Genomic DNA, 20,186 nt, shown 5'->3' with positions numbered 1-20,186 from the left:
TTCCAGGCACTCGACGACCAAGTGGCGCTGCCCACGTTCAGGAGACAAAATGGCCGCCATTATTTTGTCGACCACATGCAATGCAGTCACCAAGGGAAAGCATTCATTAATTACTTACCTTGTGGTTTCGCACTTAAGTTGCTGGTGTGAACCTTCTAATGGGTTACAGGGGTGGTCCTCGTTCGGGAGACGAATGGAGGAGGTTCATATACAATATCTCCCGAACAGAAAAGAGAAAAAACATGCAAAATGGGGCAAAACAAACTAATTTGACAGTAGGTTCCGCCACAAAGACAATTAAAATAGGGGATAAAAAATTAAAAGTGGGTTCACACAGGTGAAGATTAGGGATCGACCGATTATCGGTTTTACCGATATTATTGGCCGATATTCGTTATCGGCCAATAGAGATACTGATATTGCTGATAATGCATACCAGGACCGCCGGGCCCATTACAAGCCCGGCGGTCCTGGGGGGGCCCAGCAGCAAGCTGTAACTTACCTCCCAGCAGCTCCCTTCAGCAACCTGTGTAAATCTCCAGAGTCCCGCGGCCGTCAGAGCATTGCCACGGGTTACCATGGCAACGCTCCGCGCGGCACGCAAGCCGCGAGATTTACACAGGGAGCTGAAGGGAGCTGCTGGGAAGTAAGTAACAGCTTGCTGCCGGGCCCTCCCACTGCTCAGTACAAGCCACTGGACCACCAGGGACTGTCATATCCCCCCTCCCTGGCCAGGTAGCAAGCAGGGAGGGGGGACAAAAAAAAAAAAATAAAACATATAAATATTAAAAAGAAAAAAAAATACAAAAAATGCCTTCCCTCCTGCCCATTTTACACAAATTACATCCCTTCACAAACACACACACTATATTCATTATATACACACACACACACACACACACTACACTCATTATATACACACTACTCAAACACACACACACACTGCATTATATACACACACTACACAAAACACACAAACACTGTGTGTTGTGTGTAGTGTGTGTATATACTGTAGAGTGTTTGTGTGTTTTGTGTAGTGTGTGTATATAATGCAGTGTGTGTGTGTGTGTGTGTGTGTGTGTAATATAATACAGAGTGTGTGTTTGTTTGTGTAGTGTGTATATAATGAATATAGTGTGTGTGTGTTTGTGTAGTGTGTGTATATAATGCAGAGTGTATGTGTGTTTTGTGTAGTGTGTGTATATAATGCAAACACTCTGCATTATATACACACACACTACACAAACACACAGCATTATACACACTCTGCATTATATACACACACACTACACACACACACTCTGCATTATATACACACACACTACACACACACACTCTGCATTATATACACACACTACACACACACACTCTGCATTATATACACACACTACACACACACTCTGCATTATATACACACACTACACACACACACTCTGCATTATATACACACACTACACACACACACTCTGCATTATATACACACACTACACACACACTCTGCATTATATACACACACTACACACACACTCTGCATTATATACACACACTACACACACACTCTGCATTATATACACACACTACACACACACTCTGCATTATATACACACACTACACACTCTGCATTATACACACACACACACTCTGCATTATATACACACACTACACACACACACTCTGCATTATATACACACACTACACACACACACTCTGCATTATATACACACACTACACACACACACTCTGCATTATATACACACACACTACACACACACACACTCTGCATTATATACACACACTACACACACTACACAAACACAAACACACTGCATTATACACACACACTACACAAACGCACTCTGCATTATATACACACACACACTACACAAACCCACTCTGCATTATATACACACACTACACAAACGCACTCTGCATTATATACACACACACTACACAAAGCCACTCGGAATTATATACACACACACTACACAAACCCACTCTGAATTATATACACACACACACACACACTACACAAACTCACTCTGCATTATATACACACACACTACACAAACCCACTCTGCATTATACACACACACACACACTACACACACTCCGCATTAAATACACACACACACACACACACACACACACACTCTGCATTCATTCATTATATACACACACACACTACACAAACACACTGCATTCACTATACACATTGCACACACACTACATTCACTATACACACACTGCATTCACTATACACACACAGCACACTACACAAACACACACTCTGCATTCACTATATATACACACACACACACACACACTACACAAACACACCCTGCATTAATTATATACACACTACACAAACACACACTGCATCCACTACACACACACACACAGCTCCCCTGTCTAAACACACTGAATCCACTACGTGTGGCATGTATATTTTGTGCATTTACCTTTAGAAATAGTTTATTTTTTCAAAATGGTAAATGTACAGAATATCGGCAAGTTATCGGCTTTCGGCCTGAAAGTTCACAGATTATCGGTATCGGCTCTAAAAAAAACAATATCGGTCGATCCCTAGTGAAGATGCATTTTTGGGGGGCAGCGTGAGCTGCCAAATTCCTCTTATGTAGCCAATAATCCTTGCAACAGCTCTGAGTGTAAACACAAAAATGTATTTGAAAAAACACCCAAATAGATGAATCCGTGTATGTTACAGTCTACATAGAATGTGAATTAAACAATCTGTCAGAAACCATGTGAAAATGAAACTAGCACTGTGTTTCACGAAAACAAAAGCTCAATATATAGCATAAAGGCATAACATGTGTTAACAGGCAGCCAAAAACTATAGTCAACATTACTGACAGCTCTCCAAAGTGGATGGCAGCTTGGCACCACACAAGAGCTTTTCAGCCCTACCTCGCACCTAGTTACAGAGACCACAACCTGGAAATGACACAGAACACATTATTTTTAATGCACTGTGAAAGCACATATATTACTATTTTTTGTTATTTTAAATTTTTTTTTTTTTTTTTTTTAAACAAGGGCAAACTTGGATGTTTGGAACTAAGAGTTGCATTCTCCAAAGTTAAAAGTTAGAGGTTTGCATAAAAAAAAATATATATAAAAATAAAATACGAATGCTCTTGCTCTGGGATTTGCCATTCACAATTTTAATGCCATCAAGTTTAACGACGATATAACGAGTTTGCAGGAGCTGTTCCTCGTTTTAGTAAACACGACATATAGCCTCAGATTTTAAATTTCCCCACCTTGATCGTGCTTCTGGTTACAACTTCGCATATAGGGAATGTAATTATGTTTGTTATCCCAGTTACAGAGAGAATGGTGGATCTCCACTGGTTAATAAAAAAAATAAAAATAAAAAAAAAATATGCTTTTTAGATATCATCTTTCAGATTTCACAGAAATATTATTACTTAAAATGTTTAGGCTTTTTATGTTCGGTACCACAAGGCCTGCAAACTGTATAAATGTAAAATGTCGCTGTTCAAAAGACAGGTCTTAAAATGTCCTTGTTAAATATGGCAATGTTCAAAAGACGCTGTGTTTGTATAACTGTAGAGCCATTGAAACCTCCTCCAAAATATGTCATTGAAAAAAATTCAATGAAAAGCCAAGAGCTGGCATAGGACTAGGGGCACCCAACTCCAAGGTGCTAACCACTAGTAACAAGAGTTACAGTCCACTGCACCCTGAATGCAGGCCCCTTCAATTTATACATTCACACCCAATTTCCCCTAAACCATAGAGGGGTACACAGCTGTTCCCTCCCCATACATTGCCAACAGCATTTTTATGCTTTGGTTTTATGACACTGCAGTCATACAAAAGCAGTGTTTTTGCATCATTCTATTTAATGGGGACTTTTGTAACTTGACTTTTTCAATTCAAGCTTTTTAAAGTGACAGTTACAAATAGGCTGAGGTTTTCATTTTTTTTTTTATTTTTTTTTTATTAAAGTAAGATACTGGTTTGTATTAGACCATATTAGATCAAAAATCAGGTCTTAAGGCTACACACTACTTACCACAACGCATGATGGGATGTTATGATGCTATTTGGGCATTTATATGCACATTCATTGACCATATTTATAGTTTTCTGTCTCCAAGGATGTGCAAACACTGTAAGTGCAGACACAAAGTAAAATAACATGATCTGACCATACATGATTACATGACAGAGTGCTTTTACATGGTCCAGTTAGCTTAGACCAAATGTGGTCTTGCATCCAGTTATGCTTTCTGTCAGTGCAGCTACTGCAGATATTGGTTACCCAGCCATCATAAATGAGCCATACAAATCCAAGATACCTTCGTCACCATGTCCAGAGGGGGAAGCTCTAGACATCTTGTAGTCTATGATAAAATCAAACCATTGTGGGTTTTACGACCCCCTAAGACACTTCATTGCATAGGGCCATGGCTGCCATATTCTCTGCACCCACAGTATAATATAACCTTGTGAAATGCAATTCTAAGACTGAACTCTTTAAATGCAACAACTTGGTTAATCAACTTGAACAAACAAACAAACAAACAAACACCTGGTTCAGCAGAGCTCACAGTTACTGAGCACTGTGTAACGCACATTACCCCAAGACACATACTGTGCCGGCAAGGGTCCAGCTACAGAAATCACAAATACTTATATTCCAATACACAGACTAGCTTAGAAGTGAACAAAATGTATAATGAAAAAATAAGAAGGAGGCCATGCAAACTGAATGCCTCTCTGAACTCAATACTGCATTGTATAACCATAGATTGATTGTTACAGTAAAAAAGTAAGATTAGACACCCAAACTGAAACATTTTTAGCCACTGCTATTCTAGCGATATTGGAAAACATATAGGCAGCCACACCCTGTACAACGTACTGTTTAGTGAATAAGTGCCATCACTGTCACCAATCGGCACGATCTGATTCTACGTTCTAATGAATCAATCAATCTCATTAACACACTGTCCCATTCATCACTAACATGGCATCAGGAAAAATATACTCACATCCTAACTTGGAAGCAATAAAGCCAACACCCTACTAAGCGTGTCTGTTAACGGCCAAAGCACAGCAAATCAGACACATGCAGATAGAGTATGTCACTGCAATTCAATGTGGAATTGCAGTGACATTAGTGACATATGTGAAATATGTTCCCATATTTACTTTAGCTTGCCCAAATTTTAACCCTGTGACTACCACAGGTGAGTCTGAAACAAATCGGTGCTACTGCCATTTTACGTTGCAACCAAAAATGAAAAGAAAACTAAATACGGATATCAAACAAGCGTACTTTAATATATTTCTAGCCTTGAATTTGGATATCATAGGTCAAAACATATACAGTTGCAAGAAAAAGTATGTGAACCCTTTGGAATGATATGGATTTCTGCACAAATTGGTCATAAAATGTGATCTGATCATCATCACAACAATAGTCACAACAATAGACAATCACAGTATGCTTAAACTAATAACACACAAAGAATGAAATGTTGCCATGTTTTTATTGAACACACCATGTAAACATTCACAGTGCAGGTGGAAAAAGTATGTGAACCCCTAGACTAATGACATCTCCAAGAGCTAATTGGAGTGAGATGTCAGCCAACTGGAGTCCAATCAATGAGATGAGATTGGAGGTGTTGGTTACAGCTGCCCTGCCCTATAAAAAACACACACCAGTTCTGGGTTTGCTTTTCACAAGAAGCATTGCCTGATGTGAATGATGCCTCGCACAAAAGAGCTCTCAGAAGACCTACGATTAAGAATTGTTGACTTGCATAAAGCTGGAAAGGGTTATAAAAGTATCTCCAAAAGCCTTGCTATTCATCAGTCCACGGTAAGACAAATTGTCTATAAATGTAGAAAGTTCAGCACTGCTGCTACTCTCCCTAGGAGTGGGCGTCCTGTAAAGATGACTGCAAAAGCACAGCGCAGACTGCTCAATGAGGTGAAGAAGAATCCTAGAGTGTCAGCTAAAGACTTACAAAAGTCACTGGCAAATGCCAACATCCCTGTTAGCGAATCTACAATACGTAAAACACTAAAGAATGGATTTAATGGGAGGATACCACAGAGGAAGCCACTGCTGTCCAAACAAAACATTGCTGCACGTTTACAGTTTGCACAAGAGCACCTGGATGTTCCACAGCAGTACTGGCAAAATATTCTGTGGACCAAACCAAAGTTGAGTTGAGTTTGGAAGAAAAAAAAGGCAAAAAAGAGGCACAGCACACCAACATCAAAACCTCATCCCAACTGTGAAGTATGGTGGTGGGGGCATCATGGTTTGGGGCTGCTTTGCTGCGTCAGGGCCTGGACGGATTGCTATCATCGAAGGAAAAAATAATTCCCAAGTTTATCAAGACATTTTGCAGGAGAACTTAAGGCCATCTGTTTACCAGCTGAAGCTCAACAGAAGATGTGTTGCAACAGGACAACGACCCAAAGCATAGAAGTAAATCAACAACAGAATGGCTTAAACAGAATAAAATACGCCTTCTGAAGTGGCCCAGTCAGAGTCCTGACCTCAACCTGATTGAGATGCTGTGGCATGACCTCAAGAAAGCAATTCACACCAGACATCCCAAGAATATTGCTGAACTGAAACAGTTCTGTAAAGAGGAATGGTCAAGAATTACTCCTGACCGTTGTGCATGTCTGATCTACAACTATAGGAAACGTTTGGTTGAAGTTATTGCTGCCAAAGGAGGTTCAACCAGTTATTAAATCCAAGGGTTCACATACTTTTTCCACCTGCACTGTGAATGTTTACATGGTGTGTTCAATAAAAACATGGCAACATTTCATTCTTTGTGTGTTATTAGTTTAAGCAGACTGTGATTGTCTATTGTTGTGACTTAGATGATGATCAGATCACATTTTATGACCAAATTGTGCAGAAATCCATATCATTCCAAAGGGTTCACATACTTTTTCTTGCAACTGTATTATCCAACAGTCCATGGAAATACTGCTGCCATACCAGGCATTGGATGGGAGGACACAGACAGGAAAGCACCATCATGGGGTATGTCTACAATAAAAATCTCGTACCCAGTGAATTTAAAGGATGGTTTGTTTTCCTGACACTATATAACCCTTAGGTTCCACCACCCTCAAGGCCCCCCTCCTGCTGGGCTGAAGGGGTTAAAACCCCTTCAGCCACTTATCTTAATCCTTAATCGCATTTCTCAATGCTTTCCTATGGACGTTCAGCACGCTGAATGCAATTTTTGCATCCAGCATCGCAGAAGCGCCTCTAGCAGCTGTCAGGAAGACTGGAGGCTGGATTAACCCTGCAATGTAAACATAGCAGTATCTCTGAAACTGCTATGTTTACATCTAAAGGGTTAAAACCTGGGGGAAGTGGTCTGGGTGACTATAGTGTCCTTTTAATAAGACCAGACCCTAAAAATCACAATTCCTGGTTATGTACCAAAGTGAGAATGGTGGGGGATGCAAAGTGAATTTCAGATTTAAGAGAAAAATAGCTGAACTACAAAACATCTCCAAGTCAGCTATGCTTACATTTGGTCATTTTGGCCTTAATGGGACACTATAGTCACCAGAGTCACTACAGCTTAATGTAGTAGTTCTGGTATCTATAGCCTGTCAAGGCTTTTCAATGTAAACGCTGCCTTTTGCAATGCTGGTTGGCGCAGTATGGAGTTTTGATGCACATGCGCAATAGCCTCCCAATGCTTATGGGAAAGCATTGGATTGGCTGAGATCATCGAGGCTGAGGATCTCAGCCATGGAGGTGCAGATGGCTGCGGCATGCTGCATTGGATAGAAGGTGAGTGAGCGGCACTGGTCACCTAAAAAGCCACTCCAGGACTTTACTGTCAGGAATATATGTTTTTATTCCCGGTACTATAGTGTTCCTTTAAATATGAATACACTTAGAATTTACTGCAATACTCACTTCAGTGAAGAACCCTGAACTGTCTTATCAGTGTTTTCTCATTGTCCTGATATTAAAATGGGTTAAGCTGAAACTACACAAAATTACTGTGAATCCAAATGACAGTCAAAGGCACCTTATGTTAAATTAAGGAATGTGTGGCAAAGTACAACTGGGAGGGTTGCTTTAATGTTCATTCTGCAACCTGCAGGGGAAAGAAACATGTCAAGTACATCTAATTACACCTTTACTTTTTAATCTAGACATTACTGCCCTCTGCTGTCTAAAATTGGCACTTGACATCTGAAAGTATTCAGATCTGATAGCAAATGTGTTTTTTTCACTAACCTAGGAATTGTGGAGAATTAACAATGGAATAGCATATTTTAGGCCGAATAGAGGAGTGACACAGATCCCAGCTGAAGTGAAGGCAAAACAGGCCAGATTATGTTTTTGAAAGCCTCTTCACCAGTTAGCTGCAGTTATATCTCCTGGCTGTATAATTGTAAAGCTGTGTGGAATATGTTGGCAGCACACCAATGCCAACAATAATTATAATAAAATGCAAAGCAGTAATAATTTTAGTTTTGCTCTTTATATGCTTTCTGACCCTTCCTTCCTGCAGTTTATACAAAATAACCAAATGTTTATCCAAAATACAGTGCAAAAGAATACAGAGAACAAACAACTCAAACAGTTTGCATGTCAGTGACTTCTCAGAGATCTCAGCCTAGTTTTAGCACAACTTGGCTCATTATGGAGTGATCCAAAACTATGTGCCAATCCCACCGTAATGGGCAGTCCAGACTTAGCCCTCTATACAGATAAACAGCAACCTCAGACAATCATTTTGGCCTTCACTGAACCGACTACCTTGTGCTCAAACCCTTGAGCATTGATTTTAGTCTTAGTCTTTGGTGATCTGTCCAGTGGCGTTCAGTGTGAAAGGTGCTAAATGCTCCTTAGGAGATGTTCCTCCTGGCAGTATAGTTTAAAGCAGCATTGTAAAGTGCAGCTCGAGTCAACTGTCTCCCCCACCAGGTGCCTTCTGCCTGGATCAGGAGTACGGGAACACCAAGGGGTCAGAGAGATTAAGAAATCGGTAATCTGTCACCTCACGCTCCCATCCATGGGGGGAGACAGGAGACTCAAGCCTTGAGCACCTTCACACTAAACACCACTGGATAGATCACCAAGCAGGCCAGAGACTAAAATCAATGCATAGATACTGTCACTCCAGCAACTTTAGAGTGTTAATAGGCATTTACCAGTTTAGGAATTTCTAGACATACAGCGCCATTGAGCCATTCTGTTGTGGAATTGGAAACACTGTATGAAGTTGATACTATATATCTAAACATTTTATTTACAAAGTATATTTCTGTTTTATTTCTTATTTTCTGCTTATGTTTGATACATATTGCATTACACCAAGTATGTCAAACCCATGGCCCATGGGCCACATGCAGCCTACAATGGACCTCTTTGCAGCACGGCGAGCAGCGAGTACATGCTTAGTGTTAAAGCAGAGTAGGCACCTGTGTTTTTTTTTTTTATACTGTACTTTTCAAAATAAACCTACGTACCTATGAAAATGTAAGTGTTTTTTTTTTTTTTTGCGGCCCACATGAACTTAAACATCGTTTATGTGGCCCGTACTAGACTTTGAGTTTGACATGCTTGCATTATACTGTATGTAATACAGTATTTCTTATATATGATACTTGATTTTAATAGAGTATTGAATTCGTCTGTTGCGTTTTTTCAGATATACGTTTTCTCTCTTTTTTTTTTTTTTTTCCCAGGTTAGTGGAAGGACTTTCCTTCCTGAGAACCAGCAACAGATGGCCTACTCCAATAACCCCATTTTAATTATTAATTAATTGGGTATTTTTATATGGGGATATTTTATCCTTGTATTTGTCATTTTTCATTTTAAATCAAGAGTAACATGGTTAGGGCTTTATAAATATTATTATTTACTAAATATTTAGTATTTATACACCTGTATACACCATACAAAAAAAAAAAAAAAATATATATATATATATATATATATATATATATATATATATCTTACAATAATCCAAATACATACATACATACATACACACATACACACACACACACACACACACACACACACACCTTTGTTTTTTTTTGGAGTAGCGTAATCTTAGCAATTCTTATTGCCAACATCCAGTTTTACATTTACTTAACACCACAGAAAGCACACAAAAATGCCTTAGTGTGCACACATACGCAACAGGTTTGCTATAGTCACACACAATATAACAATTTACTTTTATGGTCACATGACTGACATCATGCAACTGCTTTTTAAAAAAAATTGTTACTGCTATATAAAACAGAGGTGGTCCAGAGGTCTGTAAACACTTTGAAAAAGCCTATAACTTGGTGAAACGCGTTATAGTATGTTAATATTTATAACCAATATAATCCCTTTTAACACCATTCTGAACCCTCCTGTATGTTTTTTTTTTTTTTTTTTTTTTTTTTTAAGAACATTACTATACCCTTGGTGGGAGGAGCAACTAGCCCCCAACGCACAATTAACAATATCTCTGAATGTGCTGTGTTTTAAGCAGAAACACTGCACATCCAGACTCCTACCACCATGACCATGTCAAATCACAGACGTGGTCATGGTGGTTGGAGTAACTCTTAACGCATTATGGGAGCTCTCCAACAACAAGGGTCGATTTGATGGACCACTTTTATAAAATAAAAATATATACTTATTTTCTTCACTTTAAAGGGATTATCCAGTGCCAAGAAAACATAATTGTTTTCCTGGCACTGCAGGACCCTCTAGTTCCCCTCTCCCTCCCATCCCAAGTTGCTTATCGGAGGCCAGCGCCGATATCCCGAATGGCCGCGGACGCGTATTAGACCTCCCCATAGGAAAGCATTGTACAATGCTTTCCTATGGTGATTTCGGCGACGCTGGAGGTCCTCACATAGCGTGAGGACGTCCAGTGTCGTTTTAAAACACGTTCTATAAACACGGAAGTGTCTTCTAGTGGCTGTCTAGTAGACAGCCACTAGAGGAGGACTTAGCCCTGCAATGTAAATATTGCAGTTTATGAAAACTGCAATAATTACACTTGCAGGGTTAAGGGTAGTGGGAGTTGGCACCCAGACCACTCCAATGGGCAGAAGTGTTCTGGGTGCCTGGAGTATCCCTTTAACGGATAACATAATCCTCTTCCATGAAAATTGTCATCCTCTAAAATGCTTTTAACAACCTGGCCCCCCTAAAAAAAATAATAGATCCAAGCAGCCCAATGTCCAGCTTTAAACTGAATTCAAAGGGCTACAGGATTTCTAGGCAAGCTAGCTACAAGAGGCCATTGTGATTGGCTATACTAATCTACCAATCTACATGGCACTACAACTGTAAGATCTTCTGTGACATCATAGTAGCTGAACAATGTGATTGTGAGGCAATGAGCTCAGATCAGGCTCTGTGAATCAGTAAACATGTAGTTCATCACTAGGAAACAATCCCATTAGAATAAAAGGAACAGTGGCAAAAGCTGCTATTCAGCTTACTGACAAATGCATACAAAATATATATTATATATATATATATATATATATAAACACGTGCACTGTTAGTTGGCTTTCAAACCATGGCTGGCTTAACATGAAACTATAGCAGTCCATAGCTGGCTGGCCAGAAGCAAATGTCATTACTGATTTAAAGTAACACTGTTTAAAGTATTGTACACACACATTGCCACACTTACTGGGCTTCACATTAAACTCAAAAGGTTAAGACCAGGAGGAAAGGTTGCTCAGTAACCTAAACAAGCTATCCCCAAACTATCAGAGACATGTGACATTGCTGCACAACATGCCCCTTAGCTGCATACACTGCTGGGTATAAAGGGTTAATGTGCTAGGACAGACAGTGGCTGTTTGTTTACCTGTCGAGGTTGCCTGCTCAGGGATGTAATAGTATTTATTCCCAAACTGATCAGTCCCCACGTGATGCCTGACTCTCCCCAGTGTCCTCTGCAAGAAGATACGTAACTTGTCCATGGCACTCAGGGAGTTAACTGGGGAGGGTGATGACAGACACACAGTACAGAGTACAGGCCCAGGGAGTCAGACTGAGTGTGAGCACATAAGGTTATCAGGGACAGAGGAACACACCTCCCATCACTGGGATGGACCGTCTCCTGCCTGTGACGTCATCAAGCCGCTGCCCTCCACACACGTGCTGACAGCTGAAGCAGGAAGCTGGGGAGATCACATGTTACTGTTATTGTTTGTGGTGGGGCTCTCTGATCACTTGATACTGCTATTTTTGTGGGGTTTTATTATAGTGATATACTTGAGCTTAGTGTGTGATGATAGATATACCCATGTAGTCCCTCTGCCTGTTCCTGCTCAGTGTAGCTCTCCTGTATTTTTCATTTCCCACAGCTTTCATAATTTGGTTAATGTCATGGATAATGTGTTTCAGTTCTTTTTCTTTGTATACTATTATGTCTGTTACCCTTCTTTGGGCCATAATTATAAAGGCAACCCCCCCACCCCCCTCCCCCCCTTTGATCAAACGTTTGATCCTTATTTTGCGCATTGTCCCAATATTCCAGAGCATCCCAAACATGTTCAATGGGTGACATGTCCGGTGAGTATGCAGGCCATGCAAGAACTGGGATGTTTTCAGTTTCCAGGAATTGTGTACAGATCCTTGCAACATGGGGCCGTGCATTATCATGCTGCAACATGAGGTGATGGTCGTGGATGAATTGCACAACAATGGGCCTCAGTATCTCGTCACGGTATCTCTGTGCATTCAAAATGCCATCAATAAAATGCACCGGTGTTCGTTGTCCATAACATACGCTTGCCCATACCATAACCCCACCACCACCATGGGCCACTCAATCCACAAAGTTGACATCAGCAAACCGTTCACCCACATGACGCCATACACGCTGTCTGTCATCTGCCCTGTACAGTGAAAACCGGGATTCATCCGTGAAGAGAACACCTCTCCAAAGTGCCTGACGCCACTCAAGTCGGTTAAGACGACGAACTGCAGTGAGGTTGAGACCCCAATGAGGATGACGAGCATGCAGTTGAGCTTCCCTGAGAGGGTTTCTGACAGTTTGTGCAGAATTTTTTTGGTTATGCAAACCGATTGTTGCAGCAGCTGTGCGGGTGGCTGGTTTCAGACAATCTTGGAGGTGAAGATGCTGGATGTGGAGGTCCTGGGCTGGTGTGGTTACACGTGGTCTGCAGTTGTGAGGCTGGTTGGATGTATTGCCAAATTCTCTGAAACACCTTTCGAGAAGGCTTATGGTAGAGAAATGAACATTCAATTCATGGGCAATAGCTCTGGTGGACATTCCGGCAGTCAGCATGTAAATTGCACGCTCCCTCAAAACCTGCGACATCTGTGGCATTTTGCTCTGTGATAAAACTGCACATTTTAGAGTGGCCTTTTATTGTGGCCAGCCTAAGGCACACCTTTGCAAAGCACTTCCAATTATCTTGGCAAAGGAGAAATGCTCACTAACACAGATTTAGACAGATTTGTGAACAATATTTGAGAGAAATAGGCCTTTTGTGTACATAGAAAAAGTCTTAGATCTTTGAGTTCAGCTCATGAAAAATGGGGGCGAAAACAAAAGTGTTGCATATATAATTTTGTTCAGTGTATGTTAAAGGAACTCTCCAGGGGTCAAGTCCTGGGGAAAAAAGTGTGGTAACTCACCCAAGATTCCCCCCCCCCCCCACAATTTTTTTTTTTAAATTACACTCCTATGCATATAGTGCAGAGTGTGTATAATAAATGTAGTGCTTTGTAGTGAATGCAGAGTATGAATAATGAATGTAGTGTGTTTGCAGTGAGTGTAGAGTGTGTATAGTGAATGTAGTGTGTTTGTAGTAAGTGCAGATTGTGTATAATGAATGCAGTGTGTGTGTGCGCTGGATGATGTGTGTGTGTGTGTGTGTGCTGAATGATGTGTGTGTGTGTGTGTGTGTGCTGGATGATGTGTGTGTTGGATTGTGTTTGTGTGTGCTGGATGATGTGTGTGTGCTGGATGATGTGTGTGTGTGTGTGTGCTGGATGATGTGTGTGTGTTTGTGTGTGTGTGCTGGATGATGTGTGTGTGTGTGTGTGTGTGCTGGATGATGTGTGTGTGTGTGTGTGTGTGCTGGATGATGTGTGTGTGTGCTGGATGATGTGTGTGTGTGTGTGTGTGCTGGATGATGTGTGTGTGTGTGCTGGATGATGTGTGTGTGTGTGTGTGTGTGTGCTGGATGATGTGTGTGTGTGTGTGTGCTGGATGATGTGTGTGTGTGTGTGTGTGCTGGATGATGTGTGTGTGTGCTGGATGATGTGTGTGTGTGTGTGTGCTGGATGATGTGTGTGTGTGTGTGTGTGTGTGTGCTGGATGATGTGTGTGTGTGCTGGATGATGTGTGGGTGTGTGTTGGATTGTGTGTGTGTGTGCTGGATGATGTGGGTGCGCTAGATGATGGGAGGAAGCTTTTTTTTTTTTTACTTTATGTGTGTATATATTTTTTTATTTTATTCCCCCCTCCCTGCTTCTTACCTTGTCAGGGAGGGGGGAGATCGCCTGGTGGTCCGGTGGAGGGAGGCAGCTGCTGCACACAGAGACCATCACACGCTGTGTCCCTCTCCAGCTCTAACTCTCGCGAGACTCGCCTGTGCGGAGCGTTGCCATGGTAACCCGTGGCAACGCTCTGACAGCCGGGTCTCGCGAGAGTTAGAGCTGGAGAGGGAACACAGCGTGTGATGGCCCCTGTTTGCAGGTAGCAGGGCTCGAGTCCTGCAGGATCACTAGCGGGAACGGCGTTCCTGCTTTGGAAAAAGTGCAGGAACGCCGTTCCCATGCGTTCCTGCAGGACTCGAGCCCTGGAACTCTCCACTCCAATTTCATCCCTAGGTACTGTCTTACATTGCTTTCTATAACAACAAAGTTCTGTCCCATCATGCTGCCTCCTCTGTCTATCACTCAGCCACTCTAGTAGCAGGAAACATTGTCTTGGCGGCCATGAGAACCTGAGACTGTCAGCTCAGCCTTTCACTGGAAACGCATTGCGAGTGATCTGTGCTTACAATGGGTGTGGGGGAAACGAACCAACTTTGGTGTTAAACCATTGCAAAATAATTTTACAACAAAAACAGAGAATATGAGAACTCTTAGAACAGACAAAGGCTTAGTGGAACTCAGTAGCTGGCCCTTTGGTAAATTCCTGCAGAGATGTCAAAATAGTTTTTGCTCACTTGTGTCATTATAGAGAGAGCTAGTTCCAAGACATATCAGACTGATCCCACCCATACAGGCAGTCCAGAACCAAAATGTGTCAGCAAGTTCTCTCTGCACAAGAGATACAGCAACCCTGGATGATCATTTCGGCCTTCCTTGGACCTTGACAGTAAGGTGTAGCTGATACCCCTCTAGGCACATTGAGCATGGGGTCCACCTCTGGATTACCCTTTTAACCTGGGGAGAGCCAAGTTAATGCATTGCAATAAAAACAGAGAATAATAAAAACTGTTTTAACACCATAAGGTAAATCAGTGCTCAGGGAGATGAAGTTGTTATGAGTCCAGAGTAACCATAGCCATTACTTGCTGTTTTAGTAGATGTTGCAAGGCAATGCGCATAGTATACCAGTTTTGGGTGAAACTATTTTGAACAGTGGAATTGCCTAACCCTAACCCTATTTATCTTTTTGTTTAATATCATAATTTTTACTGCAAAATCTATTTAAAATTCTTAAAAATGGGGACTAAAGAAGAACTCCTGGCCCATATTTAACATTTATCCATAAAAAATAATGTATAAACATTAAATGGTTGCTCCACGCATCATAACAAGTACATTTACTGCTCAGTGTAGTAATGAGGAAGCCAGGAGTACTCTGGCCCTATTTTCCAGACATTGGGGCAAACCGTTTTGAAACGATTTGCCCGCTTGCCTGGTTCACAGCCAGACGTTGAGGGTGCTCCTGTGTCCAGCCAGTGATGACTTCTGGCTTCTGCAGAGCTGCACAAGCTGTAGGCCAATCCCGTCAGCAATTCATTGGCTGAGAGTGTGAATTGACCTTTTTAGTTTTAGATTTGGCTAATTACACCTCCGACAGCATTTTAACCCCTTAAGGACCAAACTTCTGGAATAAAAGGGAATTATGACATGTCACACATGTCATGTGTCATTAAGGGGTTAAATAGATATGCTGCCCATACAGGCACCAGACACCATGACCACTTCTAATCACTGAAATGGTAATGGTGCTTGGAGTAACCTTTTAATAAAAAAACTGCATTTAATAAAATGAAAACTTTTCCAGGAGCTGGGTACAACAACAGACTCCACCCCCCTGAACAACAAACACACACAAAAGCTTGGAGCCACTTCCACCCTACATACACAGTCAAGGGAGCCTCAGGCTTTCCACCCCCCTCATAGACAGAGATCACAGACCATGTTTTGTGCAGGGAGCCCTGGCTGGCATGCAGCTCTCAGTGCTGTGCCTCTACTCCAGACATGGGTCTACATTTTTTTGAAAAGCTTACATTAGAGAGGTGTGGGATGGAAATATGTAATATATGTTGTGGCTGTGTATGTGCTGTGTTATGTTTGTGTTTGTGTGGGTGTGGGTGTTGACTCTACAACCACGTCAGTCTCATCCCCCGTCATCACCTTTAGATCCATAACATGCTATTCATTTTCAGCCCCGTCCAAATTACCCCAATAATTCTATTACCCACTACCACACCAATTCCTTCACATTGCATGGTTCCCTCAGGAAACCTAAACCACATCTCCAGGGTCAACTGCTATAAGAGTTCTTGGGTCAGTTTCAAATGCTAAACATACACTCTGACAAACAAAAACACATTTTTATTTAGCAACCTTGTTCGTTTCCATTTTGCAGCTGAAGTGTAACAATTTCTACTTCACCAAAGGACACCAGAGTTACAGACCACAAGCTTACTGGGGCAACCCAACACAAGAGGTGCTGTCTGGAGCAAAGGTCCGAGGTGCGGGCCCGCAGTGTTTGCGAGATGTTTGGTGTTCACCTAACTGGCCTAATGCTTGGGCCACCACTGCTCTTCTTTCATCCTTTACTCACAGCTGAGTGGCAGGGGAAGTTACAAGAACAGCTGCAAAAACAGAGGCACATAATTTGATTATAACTGGCATTTTAATTTCACATGTTTATTATAATTACAAGTCACTCAGTGTATACTAAATGATGCATTCATAACCTGGTGTAGACATTTGTATGTACTATAAGAGTGGCATTTATTAGACAATGGAAAGCAAGCAGAGGGTCAGACAGACAACTTTTGTCTTCCTACACCTGACAGCACCTGACAAAAGGCAGATCTACTGCTGCCAAGTTTTGTAATTTCCCCCAGCCATCACTAGTGATGACTAGAGAAATATGCATTGTCTATCTAGGGCAGGGGTAGGCAACCTTTTAGCAGCACTGTGCCGATATAGGAGTGTGATGTCCCGTAGCGTGCCGGTCCTTTTTTTTTTTTTTAAGTGAGGTGTGTATGCTGCCGTATTCTGCTTGTGTTATTTTTACTATGATTGCTTTGTATTGTTGTATTTGTGTGTATATGAGTGTGGCGAAACCAACCTCGCCACTGGGCCCTGGAGAAGCCTGTTTGCCCGCCTCCTACCTGCTGACTATGGCCCCTGGGTTATTTGGGGCATATTGTATTTTATTGTGCGACTGCTGGCCCTTTAAGCACAGTGAATGGTATTTTATTGTACTGCTGCTGGCCCTTTAAGAATTGTCTGGGGACACATTGAGACTTTGGGTAACAATACCCTTTAAGACTATGGCCCCTGAAAACGTATGGACTTTTATTCAGTGATTATGGCCCTGTGTGAGCGGTGATACCCCAGATAGCTATACCATGGAGCCTATTCATTTAATGAAAGACTATGGGAAAGACTTTAGCTCCATGGCAATTGTACTGTGTGAATAGGATCTGCGCGCTATTCGGTAGTTTTGTGCGCTCAAATCCCAGCTATCTGGGGATATGTGAAATGTCTGTGTGTTATGGATAAAAAGTAACTTTCTGTATTTTAAAGTGTGTTATGTCTTTCTGTAACCATGTGGTTAATGGAGTCTGCTTCTAGCCCTGGATAATTGGATTACTTTCCTCTTTGTCTCCAGAATAGAGGCCTATGTAAAACCTGTCTAAACCGGTTTGCCATGCTGTTAGTAAGGGCCAAAAGATACTTTTAGTAACTTTTGAACCCCTGGTCGGATTCATGCCATTTTTTAATATGTTGTCCCCCTGAATGGATTGATTGTGGATATGTATTTTTATGTGAATGTGATGTATGGTTTTGAAGTTACAGATATTGTGTAAAAGTTATGTTTTAAACTGTATAATAAGTGGATTATCTCTCAGGCTAAGGGGAGGGGATGTGTGGGTTGTACCATATCTCGGATTGGTTATTTTATGCCTCCCCCTGGGTGTGGCCTGTATGTGTGAGATGGAAATAAAAGCCAGGCTGGATGAGCCAGTCCAGAGTTCCTGTTTAACCCTCAAAGTGAAGTGTCGTCTCATTATTGGGGGAGGATTTATTGCATGCTGTTCCAGTTTGACTGCTAGGAGTGCAAACCTATTCGTATGGTTCCTATTCAACTGTCTACAGCATTCAGAGGCTTGAGAGGATTCATATGCTTCTCTGATTCGGTGATTGTGGTGTCTGCCAGAGTGCTTGGAGTCCTCAGGAAGCGCTAGGAGCATCCATTAACGGAGGTACCCAGTCGGGGTGCCAGGCGATCGGTTACAATGAGTTATTATATTATATATGTTCATTAGTAGTTTATGGTATCGTGTATGATACATATGAATGTGGGCTGTGTATGGGGGTTGCTTGTGGAATTGTGTGTGGATGGATATGTCACATTGTGTGTTTGGTAGTGTGTGGGGGTATTGGGGTATTGCATGTAAGAGGCTGCATGTGGGGTTGTGTGCATGTATGTGGATTGTTTAGCGGGTTACGTTTGTGGGGATTGTGTGTATGTTTGTTTGTGGGCTGTTCGGATTATTTGTATGAGGGGAGGGTTATCCTGCATTTCTGTGTATATCAAGCAGTGTGGGTGCCTTCCCTGGGTTCTAGTGGGGACCTGGTACAGGTCAAGGACAGGAGCTGCAACAGCAGCTGCAGGCTGCTCTACTACAGATCTGAGATCACTTCCTCTACGTGCTGCAATGCATAAATTAAGGATTGTCCTTCACCACCTTTTCGTATTAGCAGATATCTGAAGTTTTACTGGGACTCCTGATAGGCCTATGCCTGTTTGGCTCTAGCAGCCTTGAGTGCCGTGCAAAGACACCTTGAGTGCCGTGCATGGCACTAGTGCCGTAGGTTGCCTACCCCTGATCTAGGGTCTAGCAGGAGCCTTCATAGACCTCAGTGTTGTACTCTCACACATGTGCAACACAACACTGCTGTTGGCTCCCGGCTGATGAAGCATACAGCATGCAGAGCAGTCATCATCGGAGGTCTTCGGGGGCGACTAAATTAAGAGAGTGGGGGGTTAGTTATGAGGATAGGCTATCACTGAAATGATCTACATTTGCAATGAGATACCTAAAAAGAATACAATTACCTTAGAAGAATATATTCAAGGTCATTGCTAAGGAGTCTCTGGGGATTGTGATAACCGGAGAAATGAACAGAAAATGTAAGTATCCCTTTAGGTTAAAATAAAAGATTTTGATTACAGCAGAAAGGAACATAACACAATGTGATTTTTGTAAAATGTTGAAATTCAATTTGAACAAAGGCTTCTCTGTACAAATACCCTGGGCATAATGGGAAAACTGTAAATCGCAAACAAGATATTAACACATAAATTTTCACAATAATTTACTAAAACCTGAATTGTAATGAATTGAAATCCAAATGGCAACATCTTAAAGGGAAACTATAGTGCCAGGAAAACAAACTCGTTTTCTTGGCACTATAGCTTCCCCCTCTGTCAAGGCCCCCTCCAGCAGCACTGAACGGGTAAATAACCCCTCGTCTGCTGGTGGGGGAGACCTAATGCGCATGCGCAGCAACGGCCATGCTCACATTAGGATCTCCCGATAGGAAAGCATTATTCAATGCTTTCCTATGGGGATTCCAGAGATGCTGGAAGTCCTAATGCATGGAGTGAGGATGTCCGTTTTTGTTTAG

At 41.8% G+C, this 20,186-nt stretch overlaps 1 protein-coding gene across 1 annotated transcript in view; it reads right to left on the bottom strand.

Moving 5' to 3' along the window:
• NDUFAF2 (NADH:ubiquinone oxidoreductase complex assembly factor 2) overlaps positions 1–12,151 on the bottom strand; it is a 141,869-nt gene extending 129,718 nt beyond the window's left edge. The window contains exon 1 of the mRNA XM_063456912.1: positions 11,902–12,151. Within this exon, the coding sequence (XP_063312982.1) occupies positions 11,902–12,016 (115 nt within the window). The 5' untranslated portion in view covers positions 12,017–12,151. The remainder of the gene's footprint in view (positions 1–11,901) is intronic.
• Between the last annotated feature and the right edge of the window lie 8,035 nt (positions 12,152–20,186).

The sequence above is a fragment of the Pelobates fuscus genome, chromosome 5, assembly GCF_036172605.1.
Source record: "Pelobates fuscus isolate aPelFus1 chromosome 5, aPelFus1.pri, whole genome shotgun sequence".
Lineage (NCBI taxonomy): Eukaryota > Metazoa > Chordata > Amphibia > Anura > Pelobatidae > Pelobates > Pelobates fuscus.
The sequence above is the reverse complement of the archived record's forward strand: the minus strand, read 5'-3'. Positions and strand labels throughout refer to the sequence as shown.